This window comes from Babylonia areolata, chromosome 2, assembly GCF_041734735.1.
Source record: "Babylonia areolata isolate BAREFJ2019XMU chromosome 2, ASM4173473v1, whole genome shotgun sequence".
In the NCBI taxonomy this organism is placed as follows: Eukaryota; Metazoa; Mollusca; class Gastropoda; order Neogastropoda; family Buccinidae; genus Babylonia; species Babylonia areolata.
Window position 1 is genome coordinate 46,013,476 of NC_134877.1, and position 25,000 is coordinate 46,038,475.

The following is a 25,000-nucleotide window of genomic DNA, read 5'->3' on the forward strand; positions in this document are numbered from 1 at the left end:
CACGCACACATGGTTAACAAAGCAGTTTTGATTTAAAAAAAAAAGTTTCATGAATACTGTGGAATAATTGATTCAGCTGAAAAACACCGCATGTCCGTTGATTTTATGTGTGTGTGTTTTAGTCCAGGTTAACAGCGACAGTTTGTGATGAAGGCGCTAGGCCTATCTCTTTGCTCACGCTCCGTTGTGAACGTGTTGGTGTTGGTGAGATGGAGAGATACTGGGGAAACTTGTTGATGGATTTATTTTTGTCTTTGCGCTCAGCTTTTCCATTCAATGGACAGTCATACGCCGTTGGTGTTGAGACTTCATATTTTCAGACTTCACTGGTGATGATTTTGGCTGTACGAAATTGGCAGTAACCACATTTCTTCCCTAGTACTCTTTGTTTTGAAGACGGTAAAAGGTTGTCAGTTCAAAATATTGTAATATACTTTAATTTCTTCCCCGCCACTCTTTTATCATCCTTTACGGCATTCGAGAGGGGAAGAAATGTAGAGTATATAACACAATGTTATTAACCAATTTACAACTTTTCCCGTCTTCGAAACTAAACTGAATGGAAGTAGTACAGGGGCAGAAATGAGGAAAATGCCACAAAATTGTTTGATAATCTGTTTATCACATCTTACTCGTGCCATTAGCCTGATAGTATTAGATCTAATGGAAAGTGCACTTGATAGTCACAATGCACGCGCTACGTTACTTTTCTTTGTGGTTTTAATTAATGGTAAAGTTTCAGTCTATGTGAATGTGCGAGTGCAATTTCGTACTTTAGTATTAATCTCTCTCTCTGTTTCTCTCGCTGTGCGAGTTGAAGGTGTAGGCTTTGACGACTATTCATGCATGCATGTGCAGGCATGCAGTGGCACACTTACACCCGCGTATGTAATGCTTTTGTACACAGGATCAGAATCAGAATAAATTTTAATATCAGTTAAACCTTAGCAAGGTTTATAAGACACACATGTGAAGTTACACGTACAACACAAAAAGCAAAACAAAATAATGATAAATAAATAGAACAAGAGATTGAATCACTTCTATATGCTTTGGTTTTCTTGGCAGCAGTTATTGACAAATTTTCCAAACATTCCCACACGTTTGTCTTCCAGAATTTTAGCTGACTGGGTTTGATAATATTTGGAACATATTTTTGAATTTTGTGTATGAATTCTATTCGAATTTCTTTGTATAATTCTCAGTAATATGCTTCTGTTGTGTCGTATGCGCGCACGTTTGCGAGCGTGAGTTCCTACATGTAGACCTATCTCTTCCGAGTCGATACTGATGTCAGCTGAAGTTTGAAACAAGCCAGGCCAAAGGCTGCATTCCAGAAAGACAGAAACAAGCGGTCCCAGCAACCTGATATGTGACAATGAGCCTTTGTGCTAAGAATTCTCACACACTCCCTGCCGACGTCGCTTGTTGACATGATGTGGGGCCTGTGACGGGCGCTGAGGACATCATGCTCGAACACATGGTGTATCTGAGTGTAATTCTTGACGAAAAGCTGTCCTCGAGTGATCATTCAATACGCCTACTCTTTTTGGGATAGAAAACGGACGTCATTCGTTAGCCTCATACCGCAGATAAATGATCACGATCATCTCGAAACTCAACGGCCTGAGAATATACCGCATTTTTTGTCAAGTACTGTTTTTTTTCTCTTTTTTTTCAGGTTTCTGTTGGTCCGGCAAGTAGAAAAGCAATGTCCAGTTTGGAATTGAAGAGCTTTATGAGACTTGAGGACAGAGCGGAGATGGACGAAACCGGTTCTCACCTTGACAGTGCTAACCATGTAGTGGGGGTGAGTACTGAAATGTTCAGTGTGTGTGTGTGTGTGTGTGTGTGTGTACGTGAGTGTGGGGGTGGGGGGACGTGGGGTGTGTGAGTGTGATCATGTATGTGTTAGTGCGTGCATGTGTGCATGTGAGTGTTCGCGAGTGGGATGAATGTGCTTGTTTTTGACAGTGGGGGGTGAGTACTGAAATGTTCAGTGTGTGTGTGTGTGTGTGTGTGTGTGTACGTGAGTGTGGGGGTGGGGGGACGTGGGGTGTGTGAGTGTGATCATGTATGTGTTAGTGCGTGCATGTGTGCATGTGAGTGTTCGCGAGTGGGATGAATGTGCTGCTTTTTGACAGTGCTAACCATGTAGTGGGGGGTGAGTACTGAAATGTTCAGTGTGTGTATGCGTGTGTGTACGTGCGCGCGCGTGTGCATGTGTACGTGAGTGTGGGGGTGGGGGGACGTGGGGTGTGTGAGTGTCATCATGTATGTGTTTGTGCGTGCATGTGTGCATGTGAGTGTTCGCGAGTGGGATGAATGTGCTTGTTTTTGTACGTGTTGTGTATGTGTCAATGTGTATCAAAGAGAGAGGTTTGAAAGAGAATAGGGAAAGCAATTTGTCAGCTTAGAACGATGGAGACAGATTGTTTTATGGGCGATAATCTCGAGTTTCATCACATCACTTGCATTTTACGGCCTTGCACTACATTATACGGCTCATATTGTATTGTATTCTATGCAGCTCTTTTCTTTCTGGAACAACCGTCCTTATCATATCCATGCATCTTACTCCATCTCTGCATTTCGCTCTTCACGAAAAACTCACATTTTTTAAAACCTATGAAAACCACTCTCGTTTCCTTCTCCAACTCCACCCCACGCTTGGATTGTTCAGCTCACTTTATCTGCATGACGAATGAGGGAGGGGGAGTTGGAGGGGATGGGTGTGGAGAGACAGTGGTCATGAATGATTCCTGTAATTTGTAACTTTTTCTTTCATGCAAAGCGCCCTGATCGAGCACTTTGAGAGAGAAGGTGTTATACAAATGTATAATAATAATAATGATAATAATAATAATCATTATTATCGTTATTATTATCATCAGTATTATACGCTGTCATCGCTGAGTACACAGACCTTGTCATTGTCGGCTCCCGACGGACTACAAAGAAGATATTATTATTATTATTATTATTATTATTATTATTATTATTATTATCCTTCATCTTCTTCTTCTTATCATTATGATTTTGTTGTTGTACAGAACGCTCTCAGTATCGAACTGTACTGTGCAATACTCGGATTTTTGCATTGTATTGTGTTGCTTTGAAGTGTATCACTGTAAACTGTACGGTATTGTACTGCGCTGTGTTGTGTAGCGTTGTGCTATGTTTTGTGTAGCAGTGTGCTATGTTTTGTGTAGCGTTGTGCCATGTTTTGTGTAGCAGTGTGCTATGTTTTGTGTAGCGTTGTGCCATGTTTTGTGTAGCGTTGTGCCATGTTTTGTGTAGCGTTGTGCTATGTTTTGTGTAGCGTTGTGCCATGTTTTGTGTAGCGTTGTGCAGTGTGCTATGTTTTGTGTAGCGTTGTGCCATGTTTTGTGTAGCGTTGTGCCATGTTTTGTGTAGCAGTGTGCTATGTTTTGTGTAGCGTTGTGCTATGTTTTGTGTAGCGTTGTGCCATGTTTTGTGTAGCGTTGTGCTATGTTTTGTGTAGCGTTGTGCCATGTTTTGTGTAGCGTTGTGCCATGTTTTGTGTAGCGTTGTGCTATGTTTTGTGTAGCATTGTGCTATGTTTTGTGTAGCAGTGTGCTATGTTTTGTGTAGCGTTGTGCCATGTTTTGTGTAGCGTTGTGCCATGTTTTGTGTTTTTGTGTAGCGTTGTGCTATGTTTTGTGTAGCGTTGTGCTATGTTTTGTGTAGCGTTGTGCCATGTTTTGTGTAGCGTTGTGCCATGTTTTGTGTAGCGTTGTGCTATGTTTTGTGTAGCGTTGTGCTATAGCTGGATTGCGCTGCACTACGTTGTGGTACAGCTTGTTCAACTGCACGGTATAGTGTTTCGTAACACCACCGTTACAATGCTATTGAAGTATGTTATATTTTGGAGTGACTGTAATGTGAGCTTAATGGCAATTTCCGCAAGTTTTCACCCCTCAAGACGGAATGGGCAGTGTTCACAACAAAGCGTGGAACATTCACTCTGTCAGTCACACACACAGGAGTGGAGGGGGGGGGGGGGGGGAGAAATATGGACATTGCCAGCTGTTTTACTCCATTTTCCTTTTTGGTTTGAACACGATTTTTTTTTTTTTTTGGTGTGGTTTATACATGATTTTATTCTCAAAAGCAAGTAAAGACACTGCGAACACATAGAGCAGCTACAAGCCGGAGTTATGGTGTGCTCGGAAAACTGCTTATGCACCAGTGAACACATGACACGGCGGCAATATTATAAGCAACATCACAGGTGAAATATGAATTAGATCACGGGTGAACTCTGAAAGGAAAAGCAAAGAAGTACTCAGGAAAAAGGTAAAAAAAAAAAAAAAAGAAGAAAAAAGTAATATTCGTATGTAAACGCGCGCGCGCGCGCGCACACACACACACACACACACACACACACACACACACACACACACACACATATATATATATATATATATATATATATATATATATATATATATATATATATATATATATACATACACTCATGCATACACATGTATACAAAGAAACAAATGCGTATACACATGCATCAACACATGTATATACAAACACAAATATCCACACATACACACATATACACGCATATGTATTGGTGCATACATACGCATGCCCACATACATACATACACACACTTAAAAAAAAGTATTATGCATACATGTGCACATATAATATAATTTTCCCCTTTTGGCAGATTCCCTCGGACAAGCGCCATGTTAACAACACCTGTGACCAGAACGATACACCTCTGAGACACAGGCCTAGTAACACAAACCCTTCGGATCCAGCAGACCCCACCACCGTCGTCGACACAACAAGCGCAGCAGCAGCAGCAGCAGCTGCAACATCTATGGACGAAGACAAAGACCTCGGCAGCTGCGCCAGGAGCGTGAGCTACGCCCAGAGGACCGTCGTGGACTTTGTGCTCCATCATCAGAAGGTCATCGTCCACGCCACCCTCCTCCTGCTGTTGCTGCTGTACCTGGCTTATTTCGTCTACGCGCTCAGGTACCGGTTCTTCTTCTTCTTCGTTCGTGGGTTGCAATTCCAACGTTCACTCGTGTACATGTACACGAGCGGGCTTTTACGTGTATGACCGTTTTTACCCCGCCATGTAGGCATCCATACTCCGTTTTCGGGGGTGTGCATGCTGGGTATGTTATTGTTTCCATAACCCACCGAACGCTGACATGGATAACAGGATCTTTAACGTGCGTATTTGATCTTCTGCTTGCATACACACACGAAGGGGGTTCAGGCACGAGCAGGTCTGCACATGTGTTTACCTGGGAGATCAGAAAAATCTCCACCCTTTTCCCACCAGGTGCCGTTACCGAGGTTCGAAGCCGGGACCCTCAGATTGAAAGTCCAACAGTTTAAGCACTTGGCTATTGCGTTCGTCAGGTACCGGTTCGGGGACGAGGGGTCGGTACGTCTGCTGGTGGGTACTCTGATCGCCGTGGTGCTGCTGGTGATCCACCTCACCTGGGACTGCTTCCTCGGCGGCCTGCAGCGGGCGTCTTCTCGGGTCTCCCCCGCCACGGCCTTGGTGCTGCGTCGGAGAATCAGATGGTTGGTGATGATAGTTAGGAGGAAGAGGAGGAGGAGGATACTACTACTACTACTACTACTACTACTACTACTACTGTTACTACTGCTACTGCTGTTGCTACTACTACCACTACTACTGCTGCTACTACTGCTACTGCTGTTGCTGCTACTACTGCTGCTGCTGCTGCTACTACTAATACTACTACTACTACTACTACTACAGCTACTGATAATGATGATGATAATGATAATGATTTTTTAATTATTTTTTTTGGTATATAGCGCTATAATACAAGACGAAGAAAGTTCCAAGCGCTTTGCAAATCCAATACTGAAAACAAAAATCGTATAAACATAATATGAAATTGAACATATTAAAGAATCATGAGTCATAGAAAGCACAATCATTATTGATTATTGCACATGTATATACGAAAAGCTAAATAAACAAGACGAGATACAATTACAGTTAATATATGTTACTTGTATAAAAGAAACACGGTTATGATTTACATGCAAGGGATTTATGAAATGATTGAAGTAAAATAAAGTTACAGGGTACAAGTAGTAAAAGACTTAATAAAAATCGGCTTTCAACCAATCGAACCACAGCACCCCCCCACCCTCGTCCCACTCGCCCCTCCCCCTTACCCTACCCCCTCATGCTTGTTATCTCGAATCACTTATCACACGCACTCACATTGCCATTGCCATCGCCATCAACATGAGATCAAAAACAATAAGTAATGAATTAAAAAATCTGCTATGGACAACACAATAACCTTGTTCACTGTTTACACGAGCAAAATGCACATTCCCGACTCATTCCAAATCCCTCATACACAGCAACACTCAGGATCGTCTACCGCTGTCACGGCGTCGGCAGTGCGCAGGAAACTCGATGTTAGGTCGCCAGGAGACCACACATGAGAGGAGACGCTGCACTTTTGCTGAGTTACTTCGGTGGTATTTGGCGGTGCCGGTTCTGATTTAACGTACTTAGGACATCACCTGCTAAGTCCCCTATTGAAGACAACAGTCACCTAGTCGCGGAGTGGGACTGAGTGATCGTCCCACCACTTCATTTCAACGACAGTTCCCTGTGAATCAGCGGAAACCGAAGTCTTTGGCAGAACTCATCCCAAGCACTGAAGTGGAGGGTGATCGAAACTGAGGTCACAATGAGAGCAGGACATAAAGGGCTACATAATTTGGGACTTTTTTGATGATGATGTTGATGACGATGGTGCTGTTTTAGGTTTGGGACTACGTAACAAGGTTGTACTCTGCCCTCCCTTTCATAATGATATCCCGGCGTTAACCAGGTCCGAGAGAAGACACTCGCACTGTCACGCACGGTCAGGAAATTTGAGCAGCACACCCAAAGACAGATCCGTGAAGTGGATAATACTCGACTGTGTGGTCCGTCTTCCCATCTAAGCCCACAGCATACTCGACTCTGGAAAGGAGCCGGCAGCGGGGGAAAACCCCCCACAAAAACCCCAACAAAATAAAACCACCTCTACTGGGAATCGAACCCGCGTCCTCCCAACCGTCAATCCGCGACGGCAACTGGTGTTTCTTTTGCGATTACAGACATTAATTTTGTCAACACAGAATTTCTCTTGATCCGTGAAACGCGTGTTCAGCAGGCTACGCTGTATATACCCGGAGATTTTTCGCAGGGAATATTTGTTTCAGTTTTCCGCTACCCCGCCCTCCCTTCCCCCGTGTCCCCGCGCCCCCCTCTCCACCACTTTCTTTTTGCCTCTCGTCTTTCTCATTTTCTGCCCTACTGGTTCATTCAACTGTTAGAGCGGACTTTTGGACTTTCATTTGGTCATGAATTTTGAAAACAATTCGTGCCCAAGAAATGCGAGTTGCCTTTTGGGACTTTTTTGTCGGGTGTTAATTACTGATATAATGTTCAGTGTACTTTGTATAAGTATGCTAATATCTATTTAAAAAAAATTCTTTCTCGAAAATTGTATGGAGCAGTCTAAACCAGAGGCTTACCTTGGGATTGCATGGCGTGCGATACAAGAGTTATGAAATCTTTATTCTTTCTTATGGCGGGTTTTCTATGATTTCTTTGTGATTTTTGATGTGACTGGTTTTGCTGTGTTTTGATTTGTGATATATATTATATTTCAGTTAATTTGGTGAGTGACAACTACCAGAGAACACAAGATCGGGATTACTGGGAACAGCGACACAATTGCTGCATTACTGTGCCTTTTTTTATTTTATTTTATTTTATTTTTTTCCATTTCTAAAAAAAATAATTTCATATAACGTCAGGTTGCTGTATGTGGTGAGCGTGGTGGTCATGGTGACGTTGCTGATCGTGCTGGTGGCACTGGAGACACCCAACAACCTCATATCCCTGGCCGGCCTGGCAGCCTTCATCTTTCTCTCCTGGGTGACCTCGATAGACCCTGCCAGGGTGAGATTGACTGAGAGTTGTTTTTTTTTGTTGTTGTTGTTTTTGAGAAGTGGTGTGTGGTGTTCAAGGCGATGTTTCCGTGTTTTGTGGTGAGAACGGATGCGTTTGATGTTGATGCATAAGTTTGTCATGAACTGTTTTTTTTTTTTTTAGTTCTACTTTCACCGATATAGATCTAATGCTTTTCTGTTGGGGGTGGGGTGGGGTGGGGGGGGGTTCTGTTTTTGAACATTTGACTACCTCCGTGAAGGCAATGCCTTAACTCCAATTTTCGTACAGAAAAAAAAGTGTGGATTATCATGAAATTTTGGGAAGTGCTGACTGTGGGTAAAGAATCATCGATTAGATTTGAGTGGTGATCCTTATCGGTGTACGGATCTAGGGAACTTCTGAAGGATTCTTCACCTTTGGGAAATTGGGCAGAAAGCGACAGTTGGTATGATATCTCGAGAAAGCACTCAACGGTAAACATCGAGGCATATCCTTGGTTTTGTATGTGCGTGAATATGACTGTACTTGTGTTTATTTTCTTTTTACAGATTTCTTTCTTTTCACGTTTTACAGGACTGACATTGGCTGTACTTTCAGTCCTGATGCGGCCCTGTGCAGGAGACTGGGCAATGAGCAATATATATATATATATTCTTTAACAACAATAATAATGATAATGATGATGATAATGATACTACTACTACTACTACTACTACTATTAATAATAATAATGAAGATGATGATGATGATAGCTGTGACGATAATGATAATAAAAACAACCATAATACCATAACAGCAACACTACTACTACTACTACTACTACTACCACTACCACTACGACTATTGCTACTACAACTAATCATAATAATAACAATAATAACGTTAGAATAAGATACCTCGTGATGGCGATCCTTTCCTGATGGGGATCCAGGAATAAAAAAACAATTTCAATCTGTGGGAACCGGATTAATTACAGGGAAAATGAGCACGTTAGACAAGGAGGTCGGAGTTGCGCGATGTCCGGGTTGCCGTATTTGTTATGGGTGAACTGGCGCAATATTTTCCCTTTCCAGTAAGTTGGCGCTATGTTCATCCCTTTCTGTTGGTTGCCTTTATATATTTTCTCCTCTCAGTAGGTGAAACTGATAATCACGATGTCCACCCCTTCCCAGAGGTAAATTGCTGCTTCTGTTTACCCCTCCCAGTTGGTGATCTGGTTACTCTTTCCCATAGTTGAACTGCTGCTTCCTATTTTCGTATTCCAGGAGGTGAATTTGTACTGTTTATTCTGTCCAATAGGCGAACTCGTGTTATAAAGGGTTTACAAAAAGTGAAGGGCCATTTGGGAACTGCGCTGTTTACTTCTTTGGGTATGGTGGAATGAAGCCGAATTTTCGGCAATCAGCGGTGTATGCAGCCATTGGAATGAGCATCAGTCATAATCAGAGATTTTTTTTTTTCTGACACATGGACTTCCATTTTATTATTATCTTTTTTTAATTTTTTTTAATTTTTTACAATAAATCATCATCAACAACAACAACAAAACAACACACACACACACACACACACACACACACACACACACACACACCAAACAAACAAACAAACAAACAAACAAACAAACAAAACAAACAACACAACCATCGTTTATAATCCACTGAATAACTGATCAGTGGGCTTAAACGAGTTTTCAAGCATATATTTTTTTTTCCAAGCTGTTCATAGCGCATGTGTGCAAAGTCAGCTGATGATGTATTCATTGAGAAGTCAGTGGGTTGACCACTGTGCAGTCTGCATGATTTAAAATCGCCTCTCGACTTTTTCTCTTGATATTTTATGAAAACATACCTGTTTTTACGAAGTTGTCGTTAACCCAGTGGTTGACCACTGTGTAGTCTGCATGATTTAAAATCGCCTCTCGATTTTTTCTCTTAATATTTTATGAAAACATACCTTTTTTTTTGTAAGTCTGTATGTCTGTTCCTCCGTTCTGCAGGTGAACTGGCACCCGGTATTCTGGGGCTTCAGCCTGCAGTTCTACTTTGCCTGCATCATCCTGAGAACCAAGGGGGGTTACCAGGCCTTCAAGTGGCTGGGCGAACAAGTCACCACCTTCATTGCCTACTCCGAGGAGGGAGCCGCATTCGTCTTCGGGACCAACTTCCGCGTGCATTTTTTCGCTTTCGCTGTGAGAGTTTTCTCCCCCCCCTCCCCCCCCCCTCCCCCTCGTCATTTATGTTTTCTTCTTTGTTTCATTTGATTTCCTTGGAGGGAGGGGGGTGGGGGTGCTGGGTTAATTTATGGATTATGGAACGTGGTAGTGATTCATGTAATGTGTGTGATCGGGATGTGGGTGGGGGAGGGGTGGTTGAGGGGGGAGGGGGTGTGGGGTGTGGTAGAGAGTGTATGGTGTGGTGAGGTGATGGTGGTGGTACTGTATGTGTGCATGGATACACATGTGTCTTCCGGGATACACCAGCCCGTCTTTCTTCTTCTTCGTTCGTGGGCTGCAACTCCCACGTTCACTCGTAATCGTATTTACACGAGTGGGCTTTTACGTGTTTGACCGTTTTTACCCCGCCATGTCCGTCATTATGATTGTCTGTCTCTCCATCTGTCTTCTGTCTTTTTTTCCATGTGTGCCTATTTTTCTTTCTCTCTTCCCCCCGACTCCTTTTTCTCTTTAAAAAAATTTTTTTTTGTGTATTCAGTCTGTATTAAATTTTATTCCGTCCTTGTTTTATTTATATATTATGCCCGTGCATTCCTTCTTTCGTTTGTTTCTGTTTTATGTTCATATTTCATTTGTGGTTTGATACATTCTTTCCTATTCTTTGTGCACTTCTTTTTCTCTAGATGTGGTGTAGCGTATATGGAATTGTCCGAACGCAGTGACGCCTCCTTGAGAAACTTGAAAGTGAATCTCAGCATGAGAAAGCGGTCTGGTGTTTTACCTCGTTCTCGTCTTTCGTTTAGTGGCAGCGTGTGTGTCTTTTGTTTTCTTTCCATGTTTTTCAGCGCATCGTGACCATTCCATGACAGCGTTGTTTTTTTTTTTTTTTTTTTTAATGTTTTGTTTCCACCAGATCATGCCAATGATCGTGTTCTTCAGCTCCGTGATGTCCGTGCTGTATTACCTGGGGGTCATGCAGAAGATAGTGTCTGTCCTGGGTCGTTTCCTTGGCTTCTGTCTTGGGACCACACCTGCCGAGTCCCTCTGTGCCGCCTTCAACATCTTCATGGGCATGGTGAGTTGGGGTCCTGCTTTGTCTCGTGGTTTGTGTCCCTGTGTTTCTGTGTTGGGGTGCTTTACTTGAAGTGATATAACTTGGGAGTTGAGTCATCCAGAAGCCCTCCTCTCACGTCCTCCAGTGTCCCTTTCTTTCTTTCTTTCTTTCTTTGCATCCTTCCTTCCTTCACTTGGAGTGAGGCGACGTGAACGCTGGGTCAGACAGATGCCCCACACCTTCCTCCCCTCACCCTTCCTCCCTCCCTCTGTTTCTCTCTTCTTTTTTTCTCCTGCCTTCACTTGAAGTGGGATGACGTGTGGATGTTTGGTCAGACAGATGCCCCGCTGATGGTGCGCCCCTTCCTGTCCAGAATGACCAAGTCGGAGCTGCACGCCATCATGACAGGAGGCTTCGCCACCATCGCCGGATCCGTGCTGGGTGCTTACATTGGATTCGGGGTAAGCCAGGGGTTTAAGGTTAAAGGTCCCGTTACCCCTTCATGGCCATCGGGGGCAGTGAATTAACATCCGCTTTGTGTCTTGGGCTCGGCATAGGAAGTCCTCTCCGTTTTAGACTTCCCAAAACCGAAATCAGGTGTCCATTCACACCTGGGTGGAGTGGAGAAAAATCTGGCCCAGTCCCGCAGTACTACAGGGCAAGTTGTGGGTAACGCCGGCAGAGCTCCAGCGGACTTCGTCATTCACTCCGGACCGACCGTCTGAGCATGGCCTGGGAAGCTGAAGCTGATGAAGTAAAACAGAGGAGGAGTAAAGTGCCTTTCGCCAAGGGCACAACTCCATGCCGAATCCGGGGCTTCGAACCTTGATCTCTGGCAAACACTGGATCAGAAGTCCAACGCATATCCGAATCTGACGCGGCGACCTTCCCTCCCAGGATCTTCCCTCCTGCCAAAGCTCGGAAAAAAACACAACTTGACCATAATCTTCACAGTAGATTGCGGTTGTTACGTCACACATGGTTTCGCTTTAACGATCAGTCATTCAGCATAATTGATAGTTAATCACTGACAGTGGTAGGTGTAAAGTCACCCGTAGTTTCCCTTTAACGATCAATATGTGGTCATAGTTTATATTTATTACTAACAATAAAGGCGCATGCTCCCCCACCAAATAGTGGAATTCCAGTCATTGATAAACAACAACGATGAAAACTGAAACCGTCATTTGAGAGGAGCGAAAATTAATGGTCTGTTCATCTTCAATCATACCCAGGAGACTTGAGTTAAGATTTTTTGAGTAGATGGAAGAGGGTGGCATATTGTTGCTGTTTTTTTAATTTTCATCTTTAAAAAAAATTTTTTTTTACATCTGTCTGTTTACCTTTGTCAGCTGTGAAAAATACATGGCAAGTTACTGGCAACAAAAGCCTGTTTTCAACGTGTAATATATTCGTGAGAAGACCGTTAGTTGAAATTGCCTCTGCTGTTGCACCTATTATCATTACTGTTTCTGCTTCTGGTGTTACTGCTGCAACTTTTACCATGAGAGACCTCAATATGAATCCGAAGTTGGCGAGTAAAGTCCAAATGCTTGCTTTGGTTGTTTTGGCCGGATGGACATAGCATCAAAGAGGAAGAATAACGTTGTGGACCTTGAGTCAGGAGCAGCTTGGTGGTCTAGAGGACAGAGGGGTGGGTATGTGTATACCAGGTCCGGGTTCGGGTCGGACTAGGAGCGCGAGTAAAAAAAAAAATGTCACTTTTGCTATATCTTCGTTTGTTTGTCTGTCTGTCTTCCCGTCTCTCTGTCTCTGTATTTATCTTCCTACCAGCCTCTCTTCTTCTTCTCTCTCTCTCCTTCTCACATATATAATCTCCAGATTTCCCTTCTCTCTCTCTCTCTCACTCTCTCGTTGAACGGGCCAATCAGTGACATCGTTTTTGATTGATTGGACAGGTGCCAGCCAATCACCTACTCTCTGCCTCCGTGATGTCGGCCCCCGCCGCGCTGGCCATCTCCAAGCTGACCTACCCGGAGACAGAGCCTCTGGAAGTCCAGGTGGAGGATTACAATATCATGGCTGAAGGGTGAGACAGTCAGTGCTTATAGTGGTGTGTTCATTAAATTTTATGTGTTCTTTTTCATTCCATCTCCTGCCTTTATTTTGTTCGTTTATAACATTCTTCTCCCAGAGGCTGTTTACGTCTGTATGCAGGATTACAATATCATAGTTGAAGGATGATTCCGTATATACTTAGGAGTGGAGGGATGGTCTAGAGGTTACGCGTCCGCCTAGGAAGCGAGAGAAGCGCACCGGTTCGAATCACGCCGGCAGTCGCCAGTATTTTCTCCCCCTCCACCGAGTGGTGGTTTGGACGCTCGTCATTTGGATGAGACGATAAACCGAGGTCCTGTGTGCAGCATGCATTTAGCGCACATAAAAGAACCCACGGAAACAAAAGGGATATCCCTGGCACAATTCCGAAGAAAAATCCACTTCGATAGGAAAACAAACAAGTGCAGGCAGAGAAAAAAAAAAAAAAAAGAAAGAAAGAAAAAAAAAAAGGGTGGCGCTGTCAGTGTAGCGACGCTTTCTCCCTGGGGAGAGCAGCCCCAATTTCACACAAAGAAATCTGTTGTGACAAAAAAAAGAGAGAGAAAGAAATACAAATACTTTCAATGCTATATTGATTTAAGTGTTGTTTTAGTTTTGTTTGTTTGTTGTTTTTTTGGTGGGGTTTTTTTTTTTTACTCATTTTTCTCCTTCCATTATTTATTCATTTATGAATCACCCAGAGGCTGTGGATATCCACATGGAGGATTACAATATCATTGCCAAAATGTTAGACAGTCGGTGTTTTCAGTTGTGTGTTCATTTGTGTATTAATTTTTGTCCCCATCCTTCCCAATCCTTTGTTCATTCATGACTTTTCCAGAGGCTGTAGGTGTCTGTATGAAAGATAATATCGTTGGCCGAAGGATGATTACGTCAATACGTTCAGTGCTGTATTCATTCATGCGTTTTTTAATTTTTAAAAAATAATATATACATACATACATACATGCATATACATACTCATTTTCTCCCTTTATTTCATCGTTTATAAATTATCCAGGGGCTGTGGCCATGGTAACAATATCATGAACGAAGGATGGTGTCGTCGATGTTTTCAGTGTTGTCTATTTATATGATATTTTTTTTGTTTTTTCCTCCTTCCTTTGAGCGTTCATGACATACGAACGAAAAATGACAGATAAGTAGATAAATTCAAATGTGACATAGAGAACAGCAAGGAGACGGTTTTGTTTTCTAACACAAAGGCTAACAAAGAGATGGGTTTCAAACGTTTTTTATACTGTAGAACCTTCTCCCCACAGACCATCTTTATGCGCGTGTGTGCGTCGATGTGTGTGGATGCTGGGTGAGGTGGGAGAGATGTGTGAGTTGTGAGTGATGCTAAACGGTTTTTTTCCCCCTAAATATCGTTTTTGATGAGTTGTTATCGTAACATCTTGTAAGATACCCTGTGTTGTAATCATGTCACATATCTTGCTAAACGCGCTTTGAGCCGCAGCAGGGTAAAGTGCAATATCTCACCTCACCGGTGACCCCTTCACCTACGGCCTTTTGTCCCCGTCTGGGGGACACAGGCCGCTAACTATTGCTCTCAAACTATCCAGCTAGCTGCCCCAGTCCTGTACCAGCTGTCTCCAGCTGTCTCCAGGTCTCCAGGTCCCCAGGTCCCCAGGTCCGTCTTCATGCCTGCCCCGTCCTGGTCACGGCGCCATGGATATATTGGACAATGTGCAATACAAATGTACATTAACTCACTCGGGACGGCCAGTTTCCCCTTTTCTCTCTCCCCTACTCCAAACCCCAAAGCCCCCAGAGAACCCCCCCCCCCCCCCCCCCCGCCTACATCTGTTGTCCAGTGAGTGTCAGAGTGGCCCAGCCTATAGCCCTCGACTTTAGAATTGCGTTATTCTTTGTTTTCATCCATCTCTTCCGTGTGAGAACTTTCTGCTCTAAAGATGTTAATGATGTCAGCAGCTGTGAAACGCCGTTATCGTCGCCTCTTTCGTTGTCCGTTCGTCGAGAGTTAAAAAACTTGTTTCCTCCCCAACCAAGAGAATGTTTCCGTGGCAGGACTGAGACAAACCTCATCGAGGCGGCCAGCGCTGGGGCCACGTACTCGCTGGTCATCGTCGGCAGCGTCGTTGTCAACGTCATCGCTTTCCTCTCCCTCCTCAAGTTCGTCAACGCCACTCTCACCTGGTTTGGGGACCGAGCAGGGGTTGAGAACCTTACGTTCGAGGTGTGTGTGTGTGTGTGTGCACGCGCGTGCTAGTGCGAGTGTGTGCGTTTGTGAGTGAGTGTGCGCGCATATGTGTGTGTGTGTGTGTGCGCGCGCATGCGTGCGTATATATATATATATATATATATATATATATATGTGTGTGTGTGTGTGTGTGTGCTGTCTGTTATTATCATACAGGGAATTCATCATCAGGCTTGAGAACACATGCGTTCAATCGGTGTACATGTAAAGCATCATAACGGCCTCCGATATCTGTAGCCGATGTTTAAATCCTGTGTGGATACTCTTGACACGGACTTATTCACCCCATAAGCTATTTTGAAATCTGCGTGTACTCTTCTTCTTCTTTTTCTTCTTCGTTAGCGGGCTGCAACTCCCACGTTCACTCGCATGTACACGAGTGGGCTTTTACGTGTATGACCATTTTTACCCCGCCATGTAGGCAGCCATACTCCGTTTTCGGGGATGTGCGTGCTGGGTATGTTCTTGCTTTTATAACCCACCGAGCGCTGACATGGATAACAGGATCTTTAACGTGCGTATTTGGCCTTCTGCTAGCGTATACACACGAAGGTGGTTCAGGCACTAGCAGGTCTGCACATATGTTGACATTGGAGATAGGAAAAATCTCCACCCTTTACCCACCAGGCGCCATTACCAAGATTCGAACTCGGGGACCCTCAAATTGAAAGTCTAACGCCCGTCCTGTGTGTTCTCAAATGTACATGTAATGCAATCATATTCGCGTCATGTGCACATGCACAGCTTGTCTTAGAACTAAAAAGTTCTAGCATTCCCCAACGATTATATTCCATCTGTCAACATTAGATTTGCTCGTTAGAGAGAACCTTTGTTAGGAGTCAGTGTTTCGTGTGATACAACTGTGGAATTCTAACGTGTTTGATTTATCAGAATTTCATGGGTAGGACAGATGACTGTTTTAAAAAACAAAGAACCCCCCAAAAAACAACAACCCAACAACAGCGTTGATGTATTCATATTGTGAATGTTTGGATTCAGCGATGATGTGTGGATTTTGTCATAGTAAGGAAAACAAAAAGGGGAAAAAAGAAACAGAAGAAAAGGAAAACAGACTCAAATCTATATTACCCAACCCTATCCTCCCCCGATGGTGCTGTATAGCCTGTTGCCTGTGTTTGTGTTGGTTGGTTGCCTTTGGTGTTGAAGGATGTGTGTATACTCTCTGACACGTTCGCCGAGGTAATGACGACTGAACCCATGTGCAGGAGAAAAAAAAATCCAGGAATGCAGTAACGTCTTGAGTCTAGATCCAATCTCCAACAAAGTGGCTGCAAAGTAGAGCTTGAAAATACTGCTGCAAGGAATAAGTATCCATTCAGTATGTCAAATTTCAGACACTGGACAATGACAGGTGCAAAGTTTTGCCGAACATCTCCCATTTCGTGCTGCTGACAAAAGTTTGTTGCGTTCTTTGCCGGAATTTTGGGCTCCTTTGTTGATTTCATTTGAGACTCTTAACAATTCATTAGTTTGCACATGTCTTCATTCTTGTTGACTAGATTTGACGGTTTGAACGATCGATTTTGTGCTTGGTAATGAGTCCTTGTTTTCCATTTTTGACTCACTTGTATAAACAAAGTAAGTCTATGTTTTAACCCGGTATTCGGTTGTCTCTCTCTCTCTCTGTGTGTGTGTGTGTGTGTGTGTGGGGTAAACTTTAACATTGACATTTTCTCTGCAACTACTTTGTCAGTTGACACCAAATTTGGCATAAAAATAGGAAAAAAAATTCAGTTCTTTCCAGTCATCTTGTTTAAAACAATATTGCGCCTCTGGGATGGGCACACACAAAAAAAAGAATGAAGCCTAATTATATGCAAACTGCATTTACTGTTATATTTATATTTTTTGTATTCTCTAAACTTGGCACTTTGATCTGATATTCTGACCCAACAGCTAGAGCAGTCATTATTATCATTTTTTGTTCAAACAGAAACTTCTTTTGCTAAGCATGGAAGTTTTATTTATTTTGCAAACGTTTGGTGCAGAGAGTAAAAAAGGGAAATTACTCTGTAATGCTAGGGGACTTAATTTGCTTTAAACTGATCTTTCTCATCTTAAACATTACATTTTGAAATTATGCTCACTACATAAAAAGCTTGGATTTAAAAAAAAAAGTGTATCACAAGTGTCTTGAAGGCCTTGCCTCTCTTGTTGATTAGATTTGCCGCTTCGGACGATCCATAGTTTGGCGTTGAGTCCACTTTTCTGGAGGGGCCATGGCAGAAACGATTAGGCGTTGGACTTCTGATTTAGCGTTCACCAGTGATCAGGATTTGAGTCCCGTTTCGGCATGGTGTTGTGACCTTGGGAAAGCACTTTACTCCTATTTTCCTCTCTCTACCTCGGTGGAAATTATGGGTATTTGACACTGGTTGGGGAAGGTTAAAAACATTGGAAGGAAAGGACTGTACCCCGCCTTCCCATGCCGAACTCTAGACACATTGAATAAGGATAATGCCCCATGGCCGTGAAAGACTGTGGGACCTTGGAACTTGGCCTCGAACCTTAATTCTGCTTTGTTTTGTGTTGATTAGATTTTGACGCTCTGAACGATTCATTGGTGCTGGGCCCTTCTTTTTTTTTCTGCTGGTTAGATTTATACCGTCTGAACGATCCATTGATGTTTAGGATTGAGTCCTATCTACTTTTTTTTTTTTTTTTTTTTTTTGTCAATGGTAAAAATGGCGGAAGGAGAGGATTGCCTCCCTGTGCCGAGCCTCAGACACAGTGGATATAATTTAACTGCCCTGATAGTCGTAAAAAGGCTATGGGGCCTTTAGCTTTTAACTTATTAACCTTTTGTCTGCCCCCTCCACAGCTGATTTGCTCCTACCTGCTGTACCCTGTGGCTCTCTTCATGGGCACCGTGCCCGGGCCGGACTGCCGGCGGGTGGGGGAGCTGGTGGGCATCAAGACTTTCACCAACGAGTTCATTGCCTACGAGGCGCTGCAGAAACTGCTCATCAACCGCCAGACCTGGGCCAACTACTCCCAGATCTACGACGTCCACGACCCTGCCAATGTGGTGTATGATGACCTGGACGTCAACCTGACGCGCTGGAACGTGGTGCTGGAAAAAGGGTTTTTGAGCGTGAGTGAGGAGGGTGGTGGTGGTGTGGGTGGATTAGGTGGTGGTGGTGTGGGTGGATTTAGAGGGGGGAGGGAGAGAAAGGGGGGCTGTATGGATAGTTATTTGTAGTGGAAGAGAATATAAAAAACAACAACTTTGTCATGTTTTAGAGTTATGCATGCGTGTGAATGACTGGTGTGAAAGCGCTTTGATTTGTCACTGCACAAGATTCAGCGCTATATTAATGCTATTATTGTTTATTGTTAATATCCATGAAACCTTAAGGTGTAAAAGACACGAGACAATACAAATGATGCACCCAGTTCGGTGTGCACGATATCACGAAATCCTGCACAAATGTGACAAAGAGAAACAGCCGTGAACGAACTTCGCCAATCTTGGCTACAGTTCTTCTCGTAACATGACCTGGCGAGGAATGGGATTTTCACGACACATGTCTTTCAGTTGATAATCTGTGTAAGTATTGCATTTCACACAATGATATAAAAGATGAATTTCATCTTCTCAACTCTTACAACTTGCACAGTCTTTGTTGATTCCGATACATATTTATGTTGGTGGTAATGATAATGATAATAATGTATGTATCATGGGCGTGGTGACTGTGTGTGGAAGCGGGAGGGTCCGACACTTGGCATCGTTGCTTAAAGTCAGCCGACTAGGGGAGGGCTGGGTAGTTGCTTGCCGATGAGTGTGTGAATAGTGATGGCGACTTGCAAAAAACAAAAAAAAAGAAAAAAAAGAAAAAGAAAAAAAAGTTGATCGCTGTAATCACCGTTGGCATCTGTTTTCGCCGTTGTGATTTCCATCAGTATCATCATCTTCGGTAGAGTTCATGCTGTCATTTTGATCGTCGTCGTCGTCGTCGTCGTTCTCGTAACCACCACTATCATCACCATCATCGCAAGTACTACCATGATTATTATTATAACTCCGTAACTGTTAACAGTCTTGGCCAGAAGCGGTAACTACTAACAGCCTTCGGTGTTCCGTCATCCATTTAGGAGTGGCTCGGAGGTGATAGCGACTTCATGTGCGTATAATCTATTGCCACCACACTCACCTCCACAACCACCGTCATCATCATCATCGTGGTCTTTATCACCAGTTAATTAAACAACCATCACCACAACCAGAATCGTACACCATCAACATCGGCAACATCATCATCATTATCACAACCATCACTTCTGTCTTGATTATCATTCATCTCCACAACTGTTTTCAGCCGCGGTCCGAGGTGATAGCCACGTACGCCCTGTGCGGCTTCTCCAATTTCGGCTCCATGGGAATCCTGCTTGGCGGGATGAGCGCCATGGCGCCCGAACGCCGGACTGACCTGTCCTCCATCGTCTTGCGCGCCATGATTGCTGGCAACATTGCTTGCTTCTTCACTGCTTGCATCGCTGGTGAGTGGTTGTAATATTGCTCGCTTCTTCACTGCTTGCATCACTGGTGAGTGGTCGTGATATTGCTTGCTTCTTCACTGCTTGCATCGCTGGTGAGTGGTCGTAATATTGCTTTCTTCTACACTGCTTACATCGCTGGTGAGTGGTTGTAATATTGCTCGCTTCTTCACTGCTTACATCACTGGTGAGTGGTCGTGATATTGCTTGCTTCTTCACTGCTTGCATCACTGGTGAGTGGTCTTGATATTGCTTGCTTCTACACTGCTTGCATCACTGGTGAGTGGTTGTAATATTGCTTGCTTCTTCACTGCTTGCATCACTGGTGAGTGGTCGTGATATTGCTTGCTTCTTCACTGCTTGCATCACAGGTGAGTGGTCTTGATATTGCTTGCTTCTACACTGCTTGCATCGCTGGTGAGTGGTCATAATATTGCTTTCTTCTACACTGCTTACATCGCTGGTGAGTGGTTGTAATATTGCTTGCTTCTACACTGCTTGCATCGCTGGTGAGTGGTTGTAATATTACTTGCTTCTTCACTGCTTGCATCACTGGTGAGTGGTCGTGATATTGCTTGCTTCTACACTGCTTGCATCGCTGGTGAGTGGTCGTGATATTGCTTGCTTCTTCACTGCTTGCATAGGTGGTGAGTGGTCGTAATATTGCTTTCTTCTTCACTGCTTGCATAGGTGGTGAGTGGTTGTAATATTGCTTTCTTCTTCACTGCTTGCATAGGTGGTGAGTGGTTGTAATATTGATTTCTTCTTCACTGTTTGTATTGCTGGTGACTGCTAGTAATATTGCTTGTTTCTCCACTGCTTGTATCGCTGATGAGTGCTTTCAGTATTTCTTGTTTCTTCACTGCTTGTGTCGGTGGTTAGTGCTGTTAACATTGCTTAGTTCTTCAATGCTTGTATCGATGGTGAGTACTAGCGATACTGATTACTTCTTCACTGCTTGTATTGCTCGTGAGTGATTGAATTCGTGCTTGCTTTACTGCTTTTATTGCTGGTGACTGCTAGTATTATTGCTTTTATTGCTGGTGACTGCAAGTATTATTACTTGCAATACTGTTTGTATTGCTGGTGACTGCAAGTATTATTACTTGCAATACTGCTTGTATTGCTGGTGACTGCAAGTATTATTACTTGCAATACTGCTTGTATTACTGGTGACTGCAAGTACTTGCTTCTGCACTGCTTATCGCAGTGATGAGTGCCGGTTTGCTTTTTCATTGCTGACATCGCTGGTAGGTGCTGGTAATATTACTTGATTCTTCCGTGCTTGTATCACTGGTAAGTTACAGTAAGGTTGCTTGCTTCGTCATTGCTGGTGAGTGCTAGTATTATTGCTTGCCTCTTTACTGCTCTTATCGCTGGTGAGTGCTATTGGTTGCTTCTCTGACTGCATCGCCGAAGAGTGATAGCAATACCGATTGCTTTCTCATTGCTTGTTTCTCTTGTGAGTGCAAGTATCATTGCTTGCTTCATCAGTGCTTGTGTTGCTGATGAGTGGAAATACTGCTTGCCTCTAATCATCACAGCTTGTATCGCTGGTGTGTGATATTAATATTGCTGGCTTTTATACACCTTGTATTGCTGGCTGGCGATGGTAGTACTGCTTGCTTTCTCGCTGCTTTTTTTTTTTTGACGCTGATAGATACTAGTCACATTGCTTCTTTCTGCTTGAGCACCGGTTATAGGTTGTGGTATTGCTTGCTTCTTCATTGCTTGAATGGTTAGTGTTAGTAATATTATTTTATTTTCACTGCTTGCATTGCGAGTGAGTGACAGTAACCTTGCTCGCTTCTTCACTTTCGTGTCCTGTCTATCAAAACGAGAGTGATAATGGTGATGACGTTCACGATCCATATGACTCGTTCTGTTTCAGGTCTTTTCTTTCAAGAATACGATTAGCTAGCTACTGTACACCCCACACCCAGGCCGCTAGTGGCGACAACAGCAGCAAGAGCAATATAAAGAGCAGAGCAGAGCAGAGGGAAAACTGATGCTGGTTTGCCACAGTCCCCATTTTTCATCACTTCTCTTAGTTCCTGTCTGTCACACACACACGCACGCACGCACGCACGCTCGCGCACGCACACACACACGCACACACACACACACACACACACACACACACACACACACACACACAATCTTCCTGTTCTTCATGAATGATAGACGTGAATGGAGAGACTGAGTGTGGGCCTTGTCAGTTAACCTGCTGTCCACAAACCTGGAGAATTTTTTAAGCTGACCATGCGGTTAGTCAGAATTGGTGTTCTTTGGCTTTGATTTCTGTTTGTCGATTGATTGAAAACGCGTGCGTGTATCGGCGCCGAAGAAAAGACTGACACGTGCACTCACGCACAAAACACACGCATGTTCGCGCGCCTACACACACGCGCGCGCGATTTGACGCGCCAGCACACCGACAACACATAAGCATAAAAGAGTTACATCCCTTCTTAGCAGCCAATATGTCAAAATAATGGTAAAAATAAGTTTGTGATTTTCTTATAAATCCCATTCAAAATTCGAGGAAAAAAGTATTAGTCTACACGCAATAATTTTCACCTCTTACGTATATATATATGTGTGTAAGAAGGAGAAAAAATGTATGTTTATATATATCTTTTTGTGGGCGGCATCATGGAAACGTTGACCGGCGACGATACGTTACAAACATAGACAGTTATAGTTTTTATAAACATCTTATGTAGATCTCACTGGCCGCAAGTTAACTACCTTTGCTATTGTCGGCCCTGCTGAGGCTGGGGCTCAAGCTCCGAGACATGTGTGCAGGCTGCGCAACTAGAACATCCGGTGGTTTCCTTCAGAGCGATACAGCTAACGTGGCCCATGTACGAAGGAGCTGCGTTGTAAACACAGTCAACAACTATGGCGTCCCGAAAGGAAATTCGATATTATCTCGAGTCTATCCATGAAGATTTTGATTGTATGTTACTCACAGTGCTCTACCAGTTTACAACTGTTTTCATTTTTTGTGATAACTTTGTCAGGTCTCCAGAGACGGAAGGGTGGATTTTGGTTCTGTGTATTTGTTGTACACGGACTCACTTATTTTCACACGCATGCACGAACGTAAACACAAACACACACTAACATACGTCTATTATCACTCAAAATTTAAGGAAGAACACAAACACACGCGCACGCACACACACACACACGCACGTTGATCACACACACGCACGTTGATACACACACACGCACGTTGATACACACACACGCATGCACGCAGGCAACGACATGCATACAATACTAATAGCAATATTCAAATGTGGATTGTATGCTGATTCTTTTAGAACAGTATCTGTTATCCATTTTGTGTGCAAATTTCGTTATTGTTGTAGTTTGTTTTGATCAAGGTTGGCAAGACGTCTGCACAAGAAAACAGAATAACTATGATGTTGATGTAGATAATAATGTATTGTTGGAGATGATGACGATATCCACATTACATTGTTAATGATAAAAATGTATTCTTTTTTCGTTGGTGTGTGTGTGTGTGTGTGTGTGTGATTTCATTTTAATTTTGATGAAAATTGTACATGTCAGTGAAGAAGAAAAAAAGAGATGGAAAGAGAGAAAGAACTGTTATCCTTCAGGACATCTTTATTTATCGTAATTTAAAAAAATAAGTGTTACATTGTGTTACCAAATTCCCTGTTGAAAAAAAAAACCCAAAACAGATTATGAATGAAATTTGTAATAAAGAGTGTTTGCATATGAAAGAAATCAGACTTTTAACTGTTCTGATGCTGCCTCTCTCAGTATCTTTGACACACACACATACTCTCTCTCTTTCCCTCTCTCTCTCTCTCGCTTTTTCTGAATAAGTATTCTTCTTCTTTTCTTTCTTCTTTCGTTGGCTGCAATTGCCACATTCACTCGTATATGTGGAGTGGTGGCCTAGAGGTAACTCGTCCGCTTCGGAAGTGAAAGAATCTCAGTGCGCTGGTTCGAATCACGGTTCAGCCGCCGATATTTTTATCCCCTTCCACTAGACCTTGAGTGGTGGTCTGGACGCTACTCATTCGGATGAGACGATAAACCGAGGTCCCGTGTGCAGCATGCACTTAGCGCACGTAAAAGAACTCACGGCAACAAAAGGGTTGTTCCTGGCAAAATTCTGTAGAAAAATCCACTTCGGATAGGAAAAACAAATGAAAAAAACAAAGCAAAACAAAACAAAAAACAACAACAAAAAAACAAACAAAAAAACAACAAAACAACCAACCAACCAACCAAACAAAAAAAACCAAAAAAACTGCATGCAGGAAAATATACAAAAAAATGGGTGGCGCTGTGGTGTGAATTTCACACAGAGAAATCTGTTGTAATAAAAAGAGAAATACAATACAAATACAATACAATACTATATACACGTGTGGGCTATTACGTGTATGACCGTTTTTTTGTTTTTGTTTTTGTTTTTAATCCCGTCATGTAGACAGCCATACTTCGTTTTACGGTTTGAATTCGTATTCATGTTCGCCATAGTGTTCCTTCAAAGCAAGCATATCTTACGGAGAGATAGAGGGGGCGGGGGCTGGGGGGGCAGGGGGGGAGGCTGAGTGGGCGAGACGGGACTGGCGGGTGTGTCAAAACAGAACGAGTCACTCTCAAGAGGTTTTTGAGAGTAGTGGTATGATCACAGTGTAGGCAAAACCGGAGTAGGCGAAACGGACCCGCTCCAGCGGCCGCTTGTTCCTGGCTGCCCGGGTGACTGAAGACAAACAACGTGTTCATTTAAGCAAAGAGCTGCCCCCCTATTAGTTGGCAGGATTCTTCATTATTGCTGTTGTTAAGGTACGACTTTCAAACACACACACACACACACACACACACACACACACACTTTTTTTCATCGATGGTTTGATGTAAAACAGCAGTTGTTGCTTAATCAATTAACCA

The 25,000-nt window shown here is 43.3% G+C and overlaps 1 protein-coding gene across 6 annotated transcripts in view; it reads left to right on the forward strand.

Moving 5' to 3' along the window:
* Positions 1 to 23,803, forward strand: part of LOC143301983 (solute carrier family 28 member 3-like) — a 32,626-nt gene extending 8,823 nt beyond the window's left edge. For 4 of the 6 annotated variants that reach the window (XM_076616490.1, XM_076616483.1, XM_076616469.1 and 1 more), the window contains exons 2-13: positions 1,682 to 1,810; positions 4,709 to 5,022; positions 5,419 to 5,586; positions 7,867 to 8,011; positions 10,002 to 10,193; positions 11,092 to 11,253; positions 11,568 to 11,693; positions 13,152 to 13,282; positions 15,343 to 15,511; positions 18,378 to 18,650; positions 19,879 to 20,059; positions 21,948 to 23,803. In XM_076616490.1, coding sequence (XP_076472605.1) covers positions 1,712 to 1,810; positions 4,709 to 5,022; positions 5,419 to 5,586; positions 7,867 to 8,011; positions 10,002 to 10,193; positions 11,092 to 11,253; positions 11,568 to 11,693; positions 13,152 to 13,282; positions 15,343 to 15,511; positions 18,378 to 18,650; positions 19,879 to 20,059; positions 21,948 to 21,973 — 1,986 coding nt within the window. In that variant the 5' untranslated portion in view covers positions 1,682 to 1,711 and the 3' untranslated portion in view covers positions 21,974 to 23,803. Of the gene's footprint in view, positions 1 to 1,681; positions 1,811 to 2,144; positions 2,163 to 4,707; positions 5,023 to 5,418; positions 5,587 to 7,866; positions 8,012 to 10,001; positions 10,194 to 11,091; positions 11,254 to 11,567; positions 11,694 to 13,151; positions 13,283 to 15,342; positions 15,512 to 18,377; positions 18,651 to 19,878; positions 20,060 to 21,947 lie in introns of those variants that run through there. The other 2 variants (XM_076616498.1, XM_076616505.1) reach the window with 2 other exon arrangements.
* Positions 23,804 to 25,000: the final 1,197 nt, after the last annotated feature.